The 19090-nt window shown below is 43.4% G+C and overlaps 1 protein-coding gene across 1 annotated transcript in view; it reads left to right on the forward strand.

Moving 5' to 3' along the window:
- arhgef10 (Rho guanine nucleotide exchange factor (GEF) 10) overlaps positions 1-19090 on the forward strand; it is a gene marked incomplete at its 3' end in the record, with an annotated part of 237513 nt that overhangs the window by 202329 nt on the left and 16094 nt on the right. The window contains exons 24-27 of the mRNA XM_080750837.1: positions 448-534; positions 1091-1311; positions 1662-1819; positions 13064-13206. Coding sequence (XP_080606963.1) covers positions 448-534; positions 1091-1311; positions 1662-1819; positions 13064-13206 — 609 coding nt within the window. The remainder of the gene's footprint in view (positions 1-447; positions 535-1090; positions 1312-1661; positions 1820-13063; positions 13207-19090) is intronic.

Below are 19090 nucleotides of genomic sequence, written 5' to 3' on the forward strand. Positions count from 1 at the left end.
TTAGATGGTGCTATGTAATGTTTGCTCTGATGGAGGTCTAACAGGCTGAACACACAGGCAGAATAAAGTGACGTTTTGTTTGGATCAAGTGTGCAAATCCTTCTCCTGGTGGTGAGCAGTCTAGACTTTCTTCATTATCTGTTGTCACTGTTAGCAACAGTGGCTAATAGACCTTCAGCTGCTGGTGTTTCATGTGATCATTCTGAACACAGAACATGTTCACACTGGCGGCCCAAATCAGATGTTTGGTATATCCGGATTGGAATAGGATTAATATTTCAACCGCATTCCTAAGTGGTTTGAATCTGGGACTGAGTTACTAGGGCCCAAGGTGGAGGGGCCTTAATTATTTTATGCTTTAACTACTGAAAAATAGCAGATCTACAAGCTCACAGCGCGACACCCCTGCTCTCTGCTTCTCCTTCATGTTTCTATGTTGTGTCACAGGTGGAGTGCGCTGTCCACAACCCAGAACCTCACATCAACACAGAGAGCACAGCAGACTCTCCTGTTCTGGGCCACGGCTGTGTCTGGGTGAGACCTTTATGCCTTATTTATGGCATCTGCTACGAGTATGTGTCTGCATTTTTGTTCCCCTTTCCCTCTAAATTGTCATTTATAATTGATCACCACAGTAATCCTGTTTTACACTAACTTGGCATTACAATGTGTCTTGAGTAATCAAATGGCTATACAGCTGTTAATAATTGCATAGAAATACAAGTGTAAACGCACAGAAGAAACATTAACTGAGAGATTTAAATCATAAGTGTCTAACTCATTTAAATCCATCTTCAGTGCTTACTCTTGAATCTTTATCTGCTTCTACACATTCAAACAGGTATCTGATTCATCCAGATGTATTTATGATTAGATGATCAATTTATTTACAGTATACACACACATACACATGTGATGGCTGTGATCATCTGTGTGACCTTACCTTGAACATTTTTATCTGGATGTGTTGATAGACTGATGACCTCTTGGACAAATCAATCTTTAAAATGCTTAGTTTTATCGGCAACATTTAAAATACATGCAACCCCTAACTAACTATACTGTACATGCTTGCCTCATTGGTGTCCAGGTGGCGAGCTGTACCAACCAGATGGGTCAGATCGCCATCGTGGCCATGCAGAACTCCAGCCCCAAGGTGACCGAGTGTTTCAACGTGGAGTCTCGCATCCTCTGCATGGCCTACGTCCCCACAGAACACAGCCTGGAGAACGGAGACACGGCGGCCTCCGACGCCAACCACGTGAAGGCCGCGGACACCCCCACGGTGTGCCTGGGCATGGAAGAGGGCAGGTAGGTACACACCTTAACACCCACAAAAGACCTACTCTTTTGTTGACTTGATAAAATGATGGTGTCTGATAATAATAACAGCCTGGCTTCTCATGTGGATCTCGTATTTCATGTGGCCAGTCTACACGGAACACCATGTATTGGCATAAAGATCTGCCCAATGGGCTCTCCAACATTTCTTCTGAGACTCCTACATTCAATCCCTCACATACTGTGTCCTGGCACAGGACTAGTTGAACTAATTCTGAGAGGAGATGGCATGACCACCATGCAGCTACATTATGGTTGTGTATCAGAGGAGATGGAATGACCTGGGTTCTGCTTGTGGTTCTTCTCGTCCTCTTGCTCAGCATCATCGTTTATAAGAGCAGCCAGCGATCCAAGAAGATCCGGCTGCAGCATTTCTTCACCCCCGACAAGTCCACCGTCACCAGCCTGGTCTACCGACGACACTGTCTGTACGTGGGTCTGGTCAGCGGCTCACTGGCCATATACTCAAGAACAGCAGGTAAGATGTGTGTGTGCTCGTGTGCGCACTCAAATGTTTTACTTAACGCATGGGATGCCTAACACATTCCCACACGTTAAAAATTCTCCCCCGTGACGTGCCGCGGCCCCATTATCACGTTCACAGACACGTTAACTGATTACCATGGTAACCAATAGCTCCCGCGCTGCCGTGGCCGGGACTGAGCGAAAAAACTCAGTTTCCCATGATGCCTCACGGAATACTACATACGGCGACTTCCGCCGCCCATTGAATTGTAATCATCCTGGCTGCAGAAACATGGATATCTCTGCTTCTTTTCCCATATCGCGTGTTTGGTCAAAACGGCCTGTTTTCTATGGACCATAACATACACACAGATCATCGCAGTTGTATTTTTTGGGTGCATCCCCCCATTCCGACACTAACCCTATTAGAGTTCTCAAATTCGGCCCGAACCCGACCCTACCCGAACCCGACCCGACGTTATCGGGCCGAGCCGGGCCCAAAAATTATAATTATTAGTCGGGCCGGGCCGGGCTCCGGGCTCCGTCACTCAAGCAACAGAGAACAGCGCAGCACTGAAACCTGCCTAAGTTCCTAATCAATGGACCAAGGATAATCGGTGACGCATACGGAAGTATAGTCTATCAGTCTCATAGAGCAGTCTGGTTGTTGTGATGACGTCACAATCGAAACCTTTGGATATACGGAAGTCTGTCACAGGCAGCGAGTCAGCGTTGGCTCTGTGTGATCGAGCGGCTACGATGAAAGTTTGGAGCTGCATGTTAAATTAAAAGGCAGCAGGCAGTTTTACAAGTTTGTAATAAGTTATAAATCCAAGAAAAGTACATTCAAAGCGGAACCAACCTGGATATTATTGACAAGGACTTAAGAGGATTGTATTAACAACAACATCAACATGACCAACCTAAAAGCACCATACGTTGACATCCTCTTACCTTAGAGACGATCATCTCGGCTGGTAAGATATTATTAATTCCATTATGCTTTCTGGTTAATCAAGTGTCCTTTGCTGCTGCTGTGTGCATTTATATTGAAGGGTTTACAGCCGCAGCGCGCCGCTTATTACGTGCCTAAGTTGTATATGTTTAAGCATGGTGATCAGGTGGTGTCGCGCACTAAACAACAGATCTGCAAGCCCAGAATGCAAGCCAGATGAACACGTTTTGGGTTTATAGATCTGCCGAGCCTGCGTTTGATGCGTGACCGTTGAAAGGACGAAACATAAATCACGCAGGCAGCGACAACGGCAGGGAGAGGGAGGATGAGAGCTTTATGATTGAGATTGACTGTTGACAACAACAGGGATTTAACGTTAGCACATTTTGTGCAGAACCTTGCATGTTTCATGAACAATTTAACATGTGAAGTTGCCATTTTGCCAACTATTATATGTCCGTTCTCTCACTGTTGTAATTTGAGGCACTGGCGCTGCCAGCTGCCTACTGGCGACGTTTTCTCTCTCTCTCTCTCTCTCTCTCTCTCTCTCTCTCTCTCTCTCTCTCTCTCGGGCTTTCGGGTTTTCGGGCCGAAAATGATGATAATTGTTAGGGTCGGGCCGGGCTTCGGGTCGGCCCACTCGGGCCCAGTTAGGGCCGGGCCTTAATTTTCAGGCCCGTTGAGAACTCTAAACCCTATACCTAACCCTAACCTCTATGGAAGTGCTGCCACTCAGACAATTCACCCATTGTCAGCTTTCTGATTGGTCCCTGACTGGCCAACCAGAAAAATCCTTCTCTGTTGCTACAGGGGCCGGAGTTATGCAGTGGGACAAAGTCCCCAATCTCTCATTCACATCAATGGAAAGAGCGTAGTTTTTAATTGCTTTGAATCGATATTAAAAAATACAATAAAAATGTTTGTTTTGCTTTCATGATAAATGGGAACATTTCGGAACACAAAACAGTGAATACACAGTGAGTATTTGTTGAAATGATAAAAATCGCTGTGGTGGTCGGTGGATTAATAGCCTTACATAGACATCTCCTGGCAAGACTTTCACAGGCCGGGGGTGAGGGACCAAAAAACGGACACAGATAGTGGTGGTGCTAAGTGACCGTGACAAATGTGGTGTGGTGCTGTCATAGTGATTTTGATAATTATAATGAATAAGCATAATCAAACATGTTCACATGAACGATATCGATTGGTTACATATATTTTAAATAGGCAGAAATACAATTAAAATACATTTCATGTTGAGGCTACATCCTCAGTTTCCTGGTCAGTGCGAGTCAGCTGAGAGGCGCTGCTCTCTCTCTCTCTCTGCCCTCTGCCTGTTTCAGAGCCACTATTTTGGTTAAACTAAGAAAAAACATGTATTTTTGGGGGAAAAACACCTGTTTTGTAACTACTATACCTTTTTTATTAATATCACGTAGATTCTTTTCTTTTTGTACTTTACGGGAGCAGAATTGGAGCGGAGGGACATAATTAACCTAATTCAGACATAATTAACCTATGTGCTGTCTCACCCAAAACATGCACAAAATCAAACGTACAGAACTATAAACAGCCCTTTATGGGGCTGTAATTGGGCCCATTACAGAGAGTAAATGACCTACATTAAGCCACACAGTGCTGCTTTAACATACAGAATATAAGGTAGTCTGGGGAACCTGGGTCTCAGAGAGACATGTTGTGTCTGCTCAACCCCTGACCTTTTCCTGATCGTGTGTGTGTGCGTGCGTGCGTGCGTGTGTGTGTGCGCGTGTGTGTGTTTTTGTTTTCCCCTCCAGGGAGTCTTGGATATTCGTTGGTGTGTGAGTCAGTAATGCTGGGCAGTGTTGCCATGTCTGCTTGTTATAAGCGACTTTGGTCTTGTTTTTTCTGTAAAGTCACTTGTAATTATTGATAGGTTTGCGTTTTTTCGCGGGAGAACGGCAACATCCGTTTGAGTCACACAGATCCTGCAACTCGCGATGCCATTTCTTTGTTCTCATTCGTCGTTGAACTGTCAATCTGGCAAATGAAGGATTGTCATTCGCTGTGGTAGGAGTGGGCGTCTAAAAGTGACCAACCATTGGTCTCAGATGCAGAGATTGAGAGAATATGTTCTTCAAGTGCGAGGCGTGGGGGTCTTTGTATAATGTACATAGTTCTACCGTAGCCTAAGGTTATGGAATTTAAGAACCTATTTAACCAGTAAAATCACACTCAGAAGGATCAATACTGGCTATAGTTTGCGTCATCTGGACAAAGTATACATTCACTACTACGCAGTCACTCTGTGCAGACTGCAGAGCAAGGCGCTGACTCCGTTTTCAGACTATTTGTAGAAAGACCACGTGACGTGACCTACTGTATCATAATGTACATTTTCGGGGCGTGTCTGTCATCACATCTTTAAAAAAAGATAGCAGATCTACAAGCTCGGAAAGCGTTGTGAGCTTGAGTTTCACTGTCCTTTTTTTTAATCTAAATCAAATCTATTCACCCAAAATAGCCGATCTACGTTGGGACTCGTTGTGAGCTTGTAGGTCAGCTGTTTTTGGTGAATGTTCCACCAGAATTGGGATGCTGGGGTTCAAGTGGTTAAACAAAGTTATTTACAATCTGTCCTAATCTCTCAAGTTCACCTCATGACATACTGTAGGCAATATCTAAGCGAGAATATTTTCGTTGCGTAACATGACATAAATGTAATTGGTTCCGTAAGGAAAAATGTAATTCAGAGATGAAAATATTTGAGAACCTCTGGTATAGTCGCTTCTTTTTTGGCTTGTTTTCATAGACCTGGTTGCTTGTTTCTGTCGCAGAATCTGGCAACAGCGGTGCTGCTGGCTGGGGCATTTCTCTCTGGCTCAGCCTGGCTGGGTTGTCTAGGAGAATCCATTCCGTTAGCAGCACTGACCCATTTAACGTCTTCCCCTCCTCCCAGGGGAGCACACAGCTCTTGTCTGTTTGTCTTTTGGGTCTGTGTCTGGCTTCCTCTCTCCTCCACACCGGTGGTTCTCAACCTGTGGGTCAGGACCCCCAAGGGGATCCCCAACTTAATGTGCAACATGTTTTTCTCCCTCATCAGTAAACAAACCAACATAACATTTAAATGTATAGAGGGTATCTGCACATTTCTAAAGTGACAATTTAAGGACTTTAAAATGACTAAACATTGGCCAAATTGTCAAATATTAGAGGCAGAAATTGTGAAAATAGCTGATCTACATGCGTTGCGAGGCATTGTGAGCATGTAGATCTGCTGATTGAGAACCACTGCTCCACACGTAGAGGCCTGACTGTCTGCCTGCAGCAGGGGTGGGAAAAGGTACTCAAATGTTTTACTTAAGTAAAAGTATCAATTAGGGATGTCACCGAATAATCGATTTTCGAATATTCGTTCCATTAATCAATATTCGATTTTAATATTTCATAATCGAAAATCGAAAAAATATTAATATTTATTTATTTATTTATTTCGTTTTATTTTTATTTTTTTTTTTAATACTATTTTTTGGCTTAGTTAGTTAGTTTAAACCAAAATATAGAATATAGGCTAACAATAGTATTAATGATAATAGTAAATGGCCATTGATTTATTATTCACACCAGCACCAACTGTAAACTGTGTAGAGTGAAGGAGCACAGCAGAGTGGCAGCTGCCTGCTACACACTCCCCTCCCCCCCTGTCTCAGACACAGGTGTGATTGACTTGGTGGCCATCATCAAAGAAAAGGGAAAACAGCGCCCTCTGTATTGTAAAGCATCACAAAATCTGTTCTTGAGAGATTAGGTGAACAGTACACTGGCACACTAAAAAGAAAGATGAAGAGTAGTAGTTAGGCTACCAATTACCTGAAGAGCCATGTTGTACATATGTAAATGTGCATTGAAATCCAGTAAAAAAAAAAACGAAAAACAGAAGAAAAAAAAGTTTTTTTTTTTTTTTTTTTTTTTTTTAATAAAAAAATAATAATAATAATTAATTATCGATTTTCGAATAATATTCGAATATTGCTATAGAATAATCGATTTTGATAAAGGTCCATTTTTGACATCCCTAGTATCAATACTGCAATATAGAAATACTCCACCAGTGGTCCTCAACCTGTGGGTCAGGGTCCCCACATGAATTTTGGGGGTCCCCAGATGACCGTGAAGTGACAATTTAAGGATTTGTAAGTCCTTTTTAATACCTCAAAGATACACTATAATAAAAACTGGTCAAACATTGGCCAAATTGTCAAATATAAGAAAGAGGCATAAATGTTAATAAATTAGCTTATCTACAAGCTCAAACTAAATGTTATGCCTCAAGTCTTACATTTCAAGTTCTTGTCATGGCAAGGGGTCCCCAGTTCAAATATGATTATGTTGGGTGGGGTGTGGTGCCCAGTTCAAATATGATTATGTTGGGTGGGGTGTGGTGCCCAGTTCAAATATGATTATGTTGGGTGGGGTGTGGTGCCCAGTTCAAATATGATTATTTTGGGTGGTTCGCCAGTTTAAATATGATTATTTTGGGGGGATATACTACACAAAACACTGGATAATTCAAATAAGTCTTCCAGTGGTTTATTTGGGTAGTCTTATTTGTTATTTGAAGTACCCATCAAGTAAAATGTTTTTGCTTAGATCACATGTTGAGCACCAAAATGCTTCTGCTTGAAACTTGGTTGAAGGACTTCACTGACTTCAGTGACTAAACTCAGACCTTCTTTCTCCCAGAAAGTAAGTGTGTGTGTGTGTGTGTGTGTGTGTGTGTGTGTGTGTGTGTGTGTGTGTGTGTGTGTGTGTGTGTGTGTGTGTGTGTGTGTGTGTGTGTGTGTGTGTGTGTGTGTGTGTGTGTGTGTGTGTGTGTGTGTGTGTGTGTGTGTGTGTGTGTGTGGAAAGAAAGGTACAGAGAGAAAGCGAGAATAAAGGGAATGATGGAAACTATTCTCCGTGCACCTCCAGCCAGCTTCATCTTGCCTGGAAGTGACTTACTTGAGCAGCTGTTCAGGAATGTTCCACCTTTTCCTGAAAGAATATTGAGTCATTGAAAACGTATTCTTTCCCCCCATGGAGCCACAGAAATCTCTCTCTCTCTGCACCTCACTAACATATTAGTTCTATTCAGCCTTGAAGGGTTGGAACAAGTCCTTGAATGATCCATTGGTTGGAAATCTGTGTTTCCAACAGATCCTCACTGTTAAATTTTAACTCTAGAGCAGTGGTTCTCAAACATTTTAATTTCAAGGACCCCTGGTTTGCTGTGCATTAGGCCACAGACCTCCATAACTCAGACCTGTAAGGGTCCGTTTTGTTCCTAACTATGAATCATTCAGCCCCCTGGAACCCACTCAAGAGCAGAACCACTGCTCTAGAGTGTACATGTTTAATTAGATGGACCCGTATTTGTACGGGAAGAACTCTAAACCTGTCGGCAGGTTAGCTATTCACCAGCGTAGGCAGGTTAGCTACTCACCAGCGTCGGCAGGTTAGTTACTTTCCACTCTGCATCAGATCTCTTTGCTGAAAATAGACAATATACAAGCTCACAACGTGTCACCGGGGTCTTGTTCAAGAATGAGAGAAAGGGGAGGACGGAGCAGGAGATCAGCCGGAGAATGGGAGCAGCAGGAGCAGTATATTGCTGTAGCTGAATCGCACTGTTGTGACGAAAAGAGAGTTGGATACAGAAGGCAAAGCTCTCTGTCTACCCAGCAATCTTCATTCCTGCTCTCACCGTTGGTCATGAAGTGTGGGGTCACAACCGTGAGAATAACATGGGTAAAAGCGACCAAAATTAGTTTCCTCAGACAAGAGGCTGGCATCCCACTTAGAGATAGGGTGAGAAGTTCAGTCACCCGAGAGAGACTTGGAGTAGAACCGCTGCTCCTACACTTGGAAAGGACCCAGCTTAGGTGGTTCGGGCATCTAGTACGGATGCCTCGCGAGCGTCTTCTATATGCACATCCCACTGGGGGTAGACCAAAGACCAGATGGAGGGGTTACATCTCCACACTGGCCTGGGAACGCCTGCGATCCCCAATTAGGGGGAAGTGGCTAATGTTGCTCAGGAGAAGGAACACTGGACATGTCTGTTGGAACTGTTACCCTCGCGACCCGATTCCGGATATGCGGAAGATGGATGTTTGGACATGTGTGGTTGAAGTTCAGTTATATTTTCACTGAATGCTTGTCTGCTTTTGCTGAATATGTGCCTATAATGACATGCCCGTAACAAGGAGGAACGCACACAAGGTTTCTTCATGTGGCTTAAAGTCGTAATGAATCCATCGGCATGGATGAGATGTGATGACAACATCAACTTGTTGTGTTTAATATGAGTCCAAACGTGACAATGAATGTCAGCAAGTTGTTAGGCAACTGAAAACTGTGTGTGCGTATGGGTGTCTAACATCACACACCTCCCCTAAAGTGTGTACAGTACATCTGCTTTGGTGTCATTCTACATCCTGTTTACTGTGATTGTCTCTCATGTGGTCGTGTTTCCCTAAAGACATCCTGATTGGTCCTGCTACGTTTCATCAACGTGTCCCTCTTGGAATGCATAAACACACACGTGCACGCACACAGTTTTGGGTGACATTGACAGAGAGGAATGTTCCATAAGAAATGATGTCAGGGTTACATAAGGGAGGGTTATATCCACTGAGAAGGCCCTTTGAGCTGGCAGCACCACCAGTCTGCCATGCATTTCTATGGTAAAGACCACCAGTCTGCCATGCATGTCTATGGTAAAGACCACCAGTCTGCCATGCATTTCTATGGTAAAGACCAGCTCCGGCCAGCCTTTTTTTGGCGCAGCGCCCTGGACGCTTCAAGCCGGAAGCTTTTTATTAGAGAGACAGGTGTACAGCAGATACAGTACATGCCAGTTCAGCTTTTAGAGGAGAGCATTGCTCTTTTGATCCTCCTGGCTACAGTGTGTGTAAAGCTAGCTCTTACCCGCACCGAGGTCTGCGGCGGAAGGCGGCGGAAAGCGTTTGCTGCCGACAGGTAGCCATCGGCAGCTTTCCGTCTTTTTCTAGGAGATGCAGAATTGAGGGGGTTGTAGAATGGACCTTTAGTTTGCTAGTATTGCTACTGCTGCAAAACCAAGCCTAAATAAGCCAGAGACATTTCCCAGTAGCCCATTTTAACTAAATACCATATTATCAATCAATCTCAGTTCCTACGAATTGATCAGCTCCAAAGCAAAGCTAACACTACTGTAAATGCTTTTGTTTGTTTGCTAACAAGGGCTGAAAGTGTGTTGCCACATTTGACAGATTTTGTGAGTGAAACAAGCAAACTGGTTTATGAAAACAAGCCCAAAAGAAGCGACCATTCTTTACCAGTTTAGCCCTATTACATCAGCTTTTTATTTGAATAATCCTGAAAGCAAGACCCAAATAAGCAACTACACTAAGTGATCCCCAACGTGCACTCTACTGCCCCCAACATGCACTCTACTGCCCCCAACGTGCACTCTACTGCCCCCAACGTGCACTCTACTGCCCCAATGTGCACTCTACAGCCCCCAACGTGCACTCTACTGCCCCAATGTGCACTCTGGCCCTCCTATCGTTTTTCTCTCTGGTTCCACTTTACCATTTTTATTGTTGCCATACACACATATGCATGCAGTCAATGCGCATGCGCGCGCGCACACGCGCACACACACACACACACACACACACACACCTACACACACACACACACACACACACAGACAGACAGACAGACGTATGATTATTACAATAATATACACAGGACATTGCTGGAATGCTAATCCAGTGTAGACCCCTTGGTGTCATTAATGTACCTCTCCTCCCTCCCTGTGTGGCAAGTACTGCCTTCAATAAACACACACACACACACACACACACACACACACACACACACACACACACACACACACACACACACACACACACACACACACACACACACACACACAGAGCCTCCCTGCGTGGCACCTCTGCCTTCAATAGCTCCCTTTGTGCCGTCTCTTAAACAAACACTATTGGCGAGGCCTCGTTCACTTCCTGGTCTTACATTAGCTCAGTAGGAATGCGGGTTCTGGAGGAAATGAGCTACTTATGTTAACCTGTGCTGGTTCAGCTCAGCCATACGGTGCTGTTTTAACCTGTGCTGGTTCAGCTCCTATAGTATAATCATAAAACCTGATCATCATGTTTTAAGGGGGGGGGGGGGGGGGGGGGGGGGGGGTTGGGCATTGGGCAATCATGGCACCTAGGGATGGGACGATACACGATATCATTTATCGTGATTAAAAAACACTCACGATAATTGTGATGATCGTGGAGATTTCATTTATCGTGATATTGTCCTCCGTCATGCACTGGGATCAATTCACCTTTTATTTGCCGAGCTGCATATCCGGTATCACTTAAACCCTCTATAATTGGTAAAAGGTACTTATAATATACGTACTTGATACAGTCTTTTTTTCACTCTTTATCAAATGTCTTTGCCAAATATAGCAGATCTACAAGCTCACAATGCGCCACGTTGTGACGCGTTGTGACACGTTGTGACGCATTGTGAGCTTGTAGGTCTGCTATTTTTTGGCACATTTTCTGCCCCAAGATAATGAATTTTGATTATTGTGATAATATCATAAATCGCAATTTCTTTTGTCACAATAATCGTGATATGACATTTTCATATAGTCTCATCCCTAATGGCACCCCATCTTTAACCAGAGTTGGTTCAGCTTAGTGCTACAGTGCTGCTACAGTATCTCTGCTTGATCCCCACGGGGTGGTGGGGAGCTTTTATTCAACACTGAGAGGACGGATTAAAACATTTTAGCTTGGATTATTTTGCCAAAAAGCTTTTCTTTTTCACTTGATCTGTGAAAAAATGTTTCTGTCCAACCACACACACACACACACACACACCCCTCACCAAACCAACAGTTATGTCACACAACTCGTTTTTCTGTCAGGCCTACACCACGTTAGGTCATTTTATCACTGAAAGTGCACATGTTGCAGAGAAATGTCTGTTTGTTCCAGTCGTCTAGTGGTGAGGATCGGAGTCTCTGTGGGAACGCCAGGCTCATGTAGAACACAGTGTGTGGGTGTTGTGTGGGATGGATGGAGCACAGCCATGATTATTCACATTTATATTCATAGTCATGGCTGTGAAGCTGTCAACGGCCACTTGATCAGTCCTCAAAGTCTTACAGATGAAGATTTTAGATTTTAGCTAGCACTATATTTTAAGAGTGCTGCTTTTTTCATTGTTAGTAGTTGCTTGTAGAAATGACTCACTGGCAGCTGAAACGTGACATTCTATGACATAACCATATACAGTATACCCGGCCTTTATTTGCCCTGGGCAAGGCAGAGAGTGATAAACACACGTAAGATGGTGATAACTGATATGATATCATGGATAGAAGTGAACAGGTAGGGTAGTGGAATAAGTAAGAGCAAGCGACAGGTGAGGTAACGTTCAAAGTCTTTTCTTTCATGCAGAGAAGAAAAAAATATTACCGCGATGACCTGTGTCTAAGCTATATGGTCCATAAAAAACATGCAGTTTTGATGAACCGTGTGATATGGGAAAAGAAGCAGAGATATATCCATGTTTCTGCAGACAGGATGAAAACAATTCAATGGACGCCGGAAGTCCTATCAATTACCATGGTAACCAGTTAACACATCGGCACTTAACGGGGGGGAATCGAAATTGCATCCCATATGATAAGTATATTCGTTTGTATATTTCTTTCTCTATGCTTTACCCTTAACTCTTTTCTTGAAACTGCAAAACTTTGGGTTGTATAAAAAGAAGATTTCACCCGCTCTTTAAACCACGATTGCCCGGGTGACGTCTCTATTTATAACAGGGGTCTTCAACAGGGGGTCCCCAGAGTTACTACAGGGGGTCCCAAATCTTTGAGTGATAGAAACTTTTTTTTCTCCTTTTTTATATTAACCTTGATGTCCCTATTCTGAGAACTTTAGCCAAAAATAGCAGATCTACAAGCTCACAACGCCTCGCAGCTTTGGTGTAGAGGGGAAAAAGAGCAGACTAAGTACAGAGTGAAAGGTCAAGTTTATTAAGTATTGACTGTTCAAGTGGTTAAATATCTGAAAACACAAATCGACAATGAATCCAACATACACTGATGATTGAGCTGTCAAACGATGAAACTATATGGAATCTATGAACAGGTTGTGGGGGTCCCTGCTTCATCTCTCTCTCAACTAAGGGGTCCTTGGCCTGAAAACGTTGAAGACTGTACTGACGTGTTGTCGCCCTCTCTGTTGTCTTTGTCAGACGGGTCGTGGAGCTCCGAGGGCCCCAAGGTGCTGAAGCTGGGGGTGCTGCCTGTCAAAGCTCTGCTGGCCGTGGAGGAACACGTCTGGGCCTCCACGGGCGGACAAGTCTTCATCATCAACACGCACACGCACGCCGTGGAGGTACGCCAGCCTGTCTTCATCGCGCACACACACACACACACACACACACACACACACACACACACACTATGCAGTCTTCTTGTGAGTTGTGACTGCATAATGACACACACCCCTGTACCCTGTATCAAAAGCTTTATAAAACTATGCTATTATGCCTTATAAGTGTACTAGAGGTTCGCGGCGCTACGCGCCGCTCACATCTACGCCCCCTTGCCTCGTTGTTAACGTGAAAAGCTCATATGGCTAAAAAAAAAAAGTTTTTTGAAAAAAAAAAAGTTTTTTGAAAAAAGAAAGTTTTTTGAAAAAAAAAAGTTTTTTGAAAAAGAAAATGTTGGGGGGGAACTATTGTGGCGGAACTATTGTGCCGCAGCACGTTTCCGGTCGGACATATTTGACGGCTGGACGCACTTCCGGTTAAGAACTCCGCGAATTAAAAAGACTAACGTTACGTTGCTGTAATGGGATGTACATACATGAAGATTATGTAAATGTGATCGGGACTCGTGCCTAAATCATGGAATGTACTGGAATGTGGACAGTAGTGCTATTGACTATGCAAACGTGAGTACACCATTTGTTTAGCTAACTGTTAGCCTTGTGTTGACTTCCCTCTCCTACTCCGTGAGGCTGTCCTCTCTCTCTCTGTCAAGCGAATCAGCGGACGGCATAGGGTTATGGGTGGTATTCTGTGAGTTCTACCGACATACATCTGATCTACATCTGATCTAGCTATGAGTTGAAGTCGACGTGAAGTGGGCGTGAATGGGCTTGGAAGTGGGATGCGGCTCTAGGAGGAATGTAATAATAGATAATTTTTTTTTTTTAAATCATTTTTATCCCACGATTTTTTAGCCATTTTCACCCAGTGCCGATTTTCTATGTAATCCTCGGCTCTGATCTCCCTCTGCCGCGCCTGGGGAGACAACGGACTGACCTCATGCTTCCTTCTGTGTATGAGTAGTCCAAGTTGCTTCTTTTCACCTGACAGTGGGGATTTCCCCGGTTTGGACGTAGCGCGTGGAAGGAACACGTTATTCCAACCAGTTCCTTTCCCCTCCATCAGGCGCCCCGGCTGGCCAGGGGGAGGCATTATAGAGATTACTGCATGTTAGGGTATCTACCCTAGGTGACACGGGGAGAACATGCAAACTCCACACAGAAAGGCCCTTTCCCCAAACCAGGGTGTGGGCGCTGATGACGCGGAGGAGGGAACACGCCCCCATCGCCCACAGCGTCCCCCGGCGGGAATGGAACCCAGGACCTTCTAGCTGTGAGGTGACAGTGCTAACCACTGTGCCACCTTTATAAGTGTATTCTAATGTGTTATAAATGTGGTTATAACACATTATAAACCCGGCCTTAATATAAAGTCTTACCCAACTTTTAAACATGAGACGTCGCTCGATGTGATCACCCACTGTAGTGTCACTTGGTCCTAACAAGTCAGCTTGGTGTGCAGGGGCCGTTTAAATTCTATCAGTGTATCTGACCCAGATTGTCTGCGTAAACAAATTGTCACAAACGACCTTTATTACAAGATAACATTTGACATAATTGGTGTACAATGTAAACGGCTATTCACGGAAGTTAAGCCGATCAATACAGTACATATACAGTATAATGACACATGGGAACGACTAACACCTCACAAGTACAATTACAAGATAAATATATAGCACATGACATGTAGTCTGTGTAAATGGTATAGCCAGGGGGGTTGGAGTGATTGAAAGACAATGATCAAGATAAGCATCTGTTATATTCCTTCCGAGGTTTGTGGGAAAATGTTGAACATCCGTCAACGATACCGGAGCTCATCTGCAAAGCGCATTTGGTTAAAATCCCTGTCGGGAAAAGGTCTTGCGGGAGGGGGTCGGATTTGTTTCCTCATACGGATGCCATGAGACACACAACTCCACTGTGTCATGTTTTATGACCCACTGAACTGTTTATTTGGGCTTAAACCGTAACTCAGATTATCCTGTGTACATAAACCGGTTGGCATTTCCTCTTTACTTGTTCCAGCGGTGCAGGAGTAGCGGTGTTTATGACATACTGTAGTTGTCTGTAGAAGTATGACGGTGTCGATAAAGACCTGCGTTGTATAATGTCACACAATGATGTAGAGCAGTGGTTCTAAAAGTGGGGACCTCAGCAAAAATGTTTTAATAGAGACATCATCATCATACCCGAAAGTTATGCGGGAACGCCTACTGAGTGGCAAAAGGGGGCTAGGCCAACTGGTTTGCAATGGTTTTTGAAAACCTTATACCCATACCTAACACCATACCAAAAATCAAAAACTCTTCACCAACTGCAGATTTATTATGAATTCTTACACATTAAATAGGCATTTTTAGCTCCCGGCAGCCATCGTGGACGCCATCTTGAAAATGATGCCTTTCGAGTAGTTATTTTTTCCCAAACTTTTAGTATGTTGTTTATCATACCCAATAGTAACAGAATCTATTGATAAATCTCTTTTATCAATTATTTGGGGTTTCAACCATATACTGACAGATCTACTATTGAATTCATTGCAAACAGACCACTAGGGGGCGAGCCCAACTTGTTTGCGATAGTTTTTGAAAACCTTATACCCATACCTAACACCATACCAAAAATCAAAACTGGTGCCTTTCCAGTAGTTATGTTTTCCTGAATTTTTAGTATATTGTTTATCATACCCAATAGTAACAGAATCCATTGAAAAATCTCTTTCATCAATTATTTGGGGTTTGAACCATATACTGATGTATCTAATATTTGATTCATTTCAAACAGACCACTAGGGGGGCGAGCCCAACTTGTTTGCGATGTTTTTTGAAAAACTTATACCATACCTAACACCATACCAAAAATCAGAAACTCTTCACCAAGTGCACCAAATTGATGTTTTTTGACCAGTTTGGCCCCAGCTATTTTTTTTAGCTTAGATTTAGCTTTAGCTTTGACTGGCCTAAACCAGGGCTGGTTTGTGAGTTGTGACCTGTTATAATGCCACGATAAGCAGTGTTGGGAAAGTTCACTTTAAAAACGAACTAGTTCAAGTTCAAGTTCAGAACTTCTAAAAGGAACTAGTTAATTTCTAGTTCATGATTCTATATTTTGAACTAAAGTTCATGGTTCCCCAAAATGAACTAACTTAGTTCTTTTTCGTGCTTTTTTTAACCATAATTCTTCAAAATATATATATATATATATATATTTATGTATTTATTTATTTTTTATTTATGTTTTTTTTTTTTTTTACCTTACCATTTATTGTGTAGCAATCTATACAATAGGCCTAAGGCTATGTCTAAAACACTGGCCTACACACAACGTCTTGAAGAAATATGAATTAAATAAAGTAAGACATGAACACAATAATATTAGGCTTGCCATTCAGGTTGACAAATAAAGTTGCCCCTTTGAGAAGTGGAACTTACAAGTCATTTAAAATAAGGTGGAGAGAATCTACTGAGTAGGCCCTACCTGCACTACTACAGTAGTTCTCAACCTTTTCAGGATGCAACCCCCAAAATAATCATATGAACTGGGGACCCCCCACCCTGACAAGCACTTGGAATTATAGGAGTTGGCATTACATTAGTTTGACTGTTTGATTGTGAAAATAGCCGATCTACATGCTTGTGAACATGTGCTTTAGAAATGTGCAGATGCCACACCTATACTGTATGTTGATCTGTTTATTGTTGAGTGAGAAAACAATGTTAACATTAAGCTTAACTGGGGAGTCAGGGACCCCCCAAAAAATAAAATTGGGGATCCCCCTAGGGGTCCCAACCCACAGGTTGAGAACCACTGCACTATAACACGGAATTATTTGACATCTTGGTTACAGATTTAACAGTTGACACACGTGCACAAGACAGAGAAAACAAGCGTTTGTAACAGCTGCTATTAATGTTGAGCTGTTAATTGCCTGTGGTCAAATCTGTGTCAAATGCGCATTTTCAATGAGGCGATCGAGTCGATCGTTATGCCTGGCAGACAGTGTTACCGTGCGTGCAGTCTGTCATCTGATCCAAGAAAGTTGGAGCACCCAGCACCCTAACAACATCGCGGATTTCAGGAACAGAGGTAGAAGTAGGCTAGACTATATTATAAGATGTACTGTATGATGATCAGTTATTATTCCAGTGAGTGATCTAAATCCTGTTTTAACAGCTTCACTTTTCTCCCTCTCTCCCTCACTGCTCAGAGTGCAGACTGAACTGAAGTGTTGTGTGTAGAAAGGGGAGGGGGGATCGGGAGCTTAGGGGCAGCGCTATACTAGTCCGTAAGACAGTGTTCCACCGAGAGAATACACTTCAGCTCAGTGAATGGGCACACAGTGCGTGCTATTGGAGCATGTGAATGAAAAGAGAGAGGAGAGGACAGACGCATGAACGGCCGACGAACGCCGACGAACGTCGTTCACGGGCGTCAGAATGACCGCGTTCGACAATATCGTTCATCAAGCGAAAACAATCACGCTCAGTTCACGTTCGCCAAAAATATGAACGTGTTCATGAACGATCGTTCTTTGAACGCGTTCGGGTACAACACTGACGATAAGGCTGACTTGAAACGTGTGGTGACAGCACATGAACTGTGACACTAGTACACTCCCGTGTGAGGGAGTTAAACACTACCTAGTACACTCCCGTGTGAGGTCGTGTTTAACTCCATGGTTCTGACCTCCTGCCCTCTACTAATCAGCACGGCGTCTCATCATGACGGCCACTAATAGCATTGGAACGTCCATCATGCTATGATGTCTCTCTCTCTGTTCAGCCTGAATGGGAATGACAACGGCCTGCCCTGCTGGGTCTATAAATGCCCTAAACACACCCTCCTCTGACTCGCTGCTACCACCTAATCTGGTTAGAACAATTTAGCTCATTATAGACCACCTGGCACGTGCTCTCTCTGTCGTGCTCTCTCTCTCTCTCTCTTTCTCTCTCTTTCTCTCTCTATACGGAGTGATATTCTGAGAGAGGAAGAGCGAGAAACCTTGTAAATTGCTCTGGACAAGAGCGTCCGCTAAATGCCTAAAAAGCACGAGGGCGGTAAATACTGTAGATATTTGAAAATAGTCAACGGTGAATAAAACGAGCAAAGAAGGAACGTGCAAGAAAGAGAGCAGAACTCGGTCTTGTACTGTTAAAGTGCTCCTTTATAGAGATTTCTGAATGAACCCTCCTTGGCCAAATATAACTCCACCTGTCAAAGGATTAAACGTACAACCCCACCTACCTTTACAGGATTAAACACAACCCCTCCTACTTTGGAAGGATTAAATGCAACCTCACCTACTGTTAAAAGACTGTGGATCTCTGCCGACTCATGGAACACATAATGGAGCACAACTCTCCCAAATTCGGACTCCCAAATTCGGACATGCTAACAGCCTGCCAGTGTTCATTTTCTCGACCATAACTATGACGAAAAATGTCCGTCGACTACCTTATTTCACTGAAAAAATAAAACGAAATAAAAAATAAGCTATGACTCTGGCAACGTGTGAAAAAATTTGAACTAACACTTTATATCAGGAAGACGAAATCAAAGCTTTTCAAATAGCTGTAAATCAAGGGTCTGGGTCGGGGGTTTGATTTAGGGGGTCCTCAGAGTTACTACAGAGGGTCCTCAGAGATTAAAATCTTTGTGTCATAGAAACTTTATTCTCCTTTTTTATATTAACCACTTGAACCCTAGCGTCCATAGCGCGATGCGTTGTGAGCTTGTAGATTGGCTATTTTCAGCAAAGAGTTTTGGTGTAGAGGGGAAAAAAGAGCACACTTAAGTACAGAGTGAATGGTCAAGTATATGCCTGATAACACAAATTGACATGAATCCAAAATACACTGATGATTGTGCTGTCAAAAGATGAAAC

The sequence above is a fragment of the Nannobrachium achirus genome (genome assembly GCF_963921795.1).
Source record: "Nannobrachium achirus genome assembly, chromosome: 20".
Lineage (NCBI taxonomy): Eukaryota > Metazoa > Chordata > Actinopteri > Myctophiformes > Myctophidae > Nannobrachium > Nannobrachium achirus.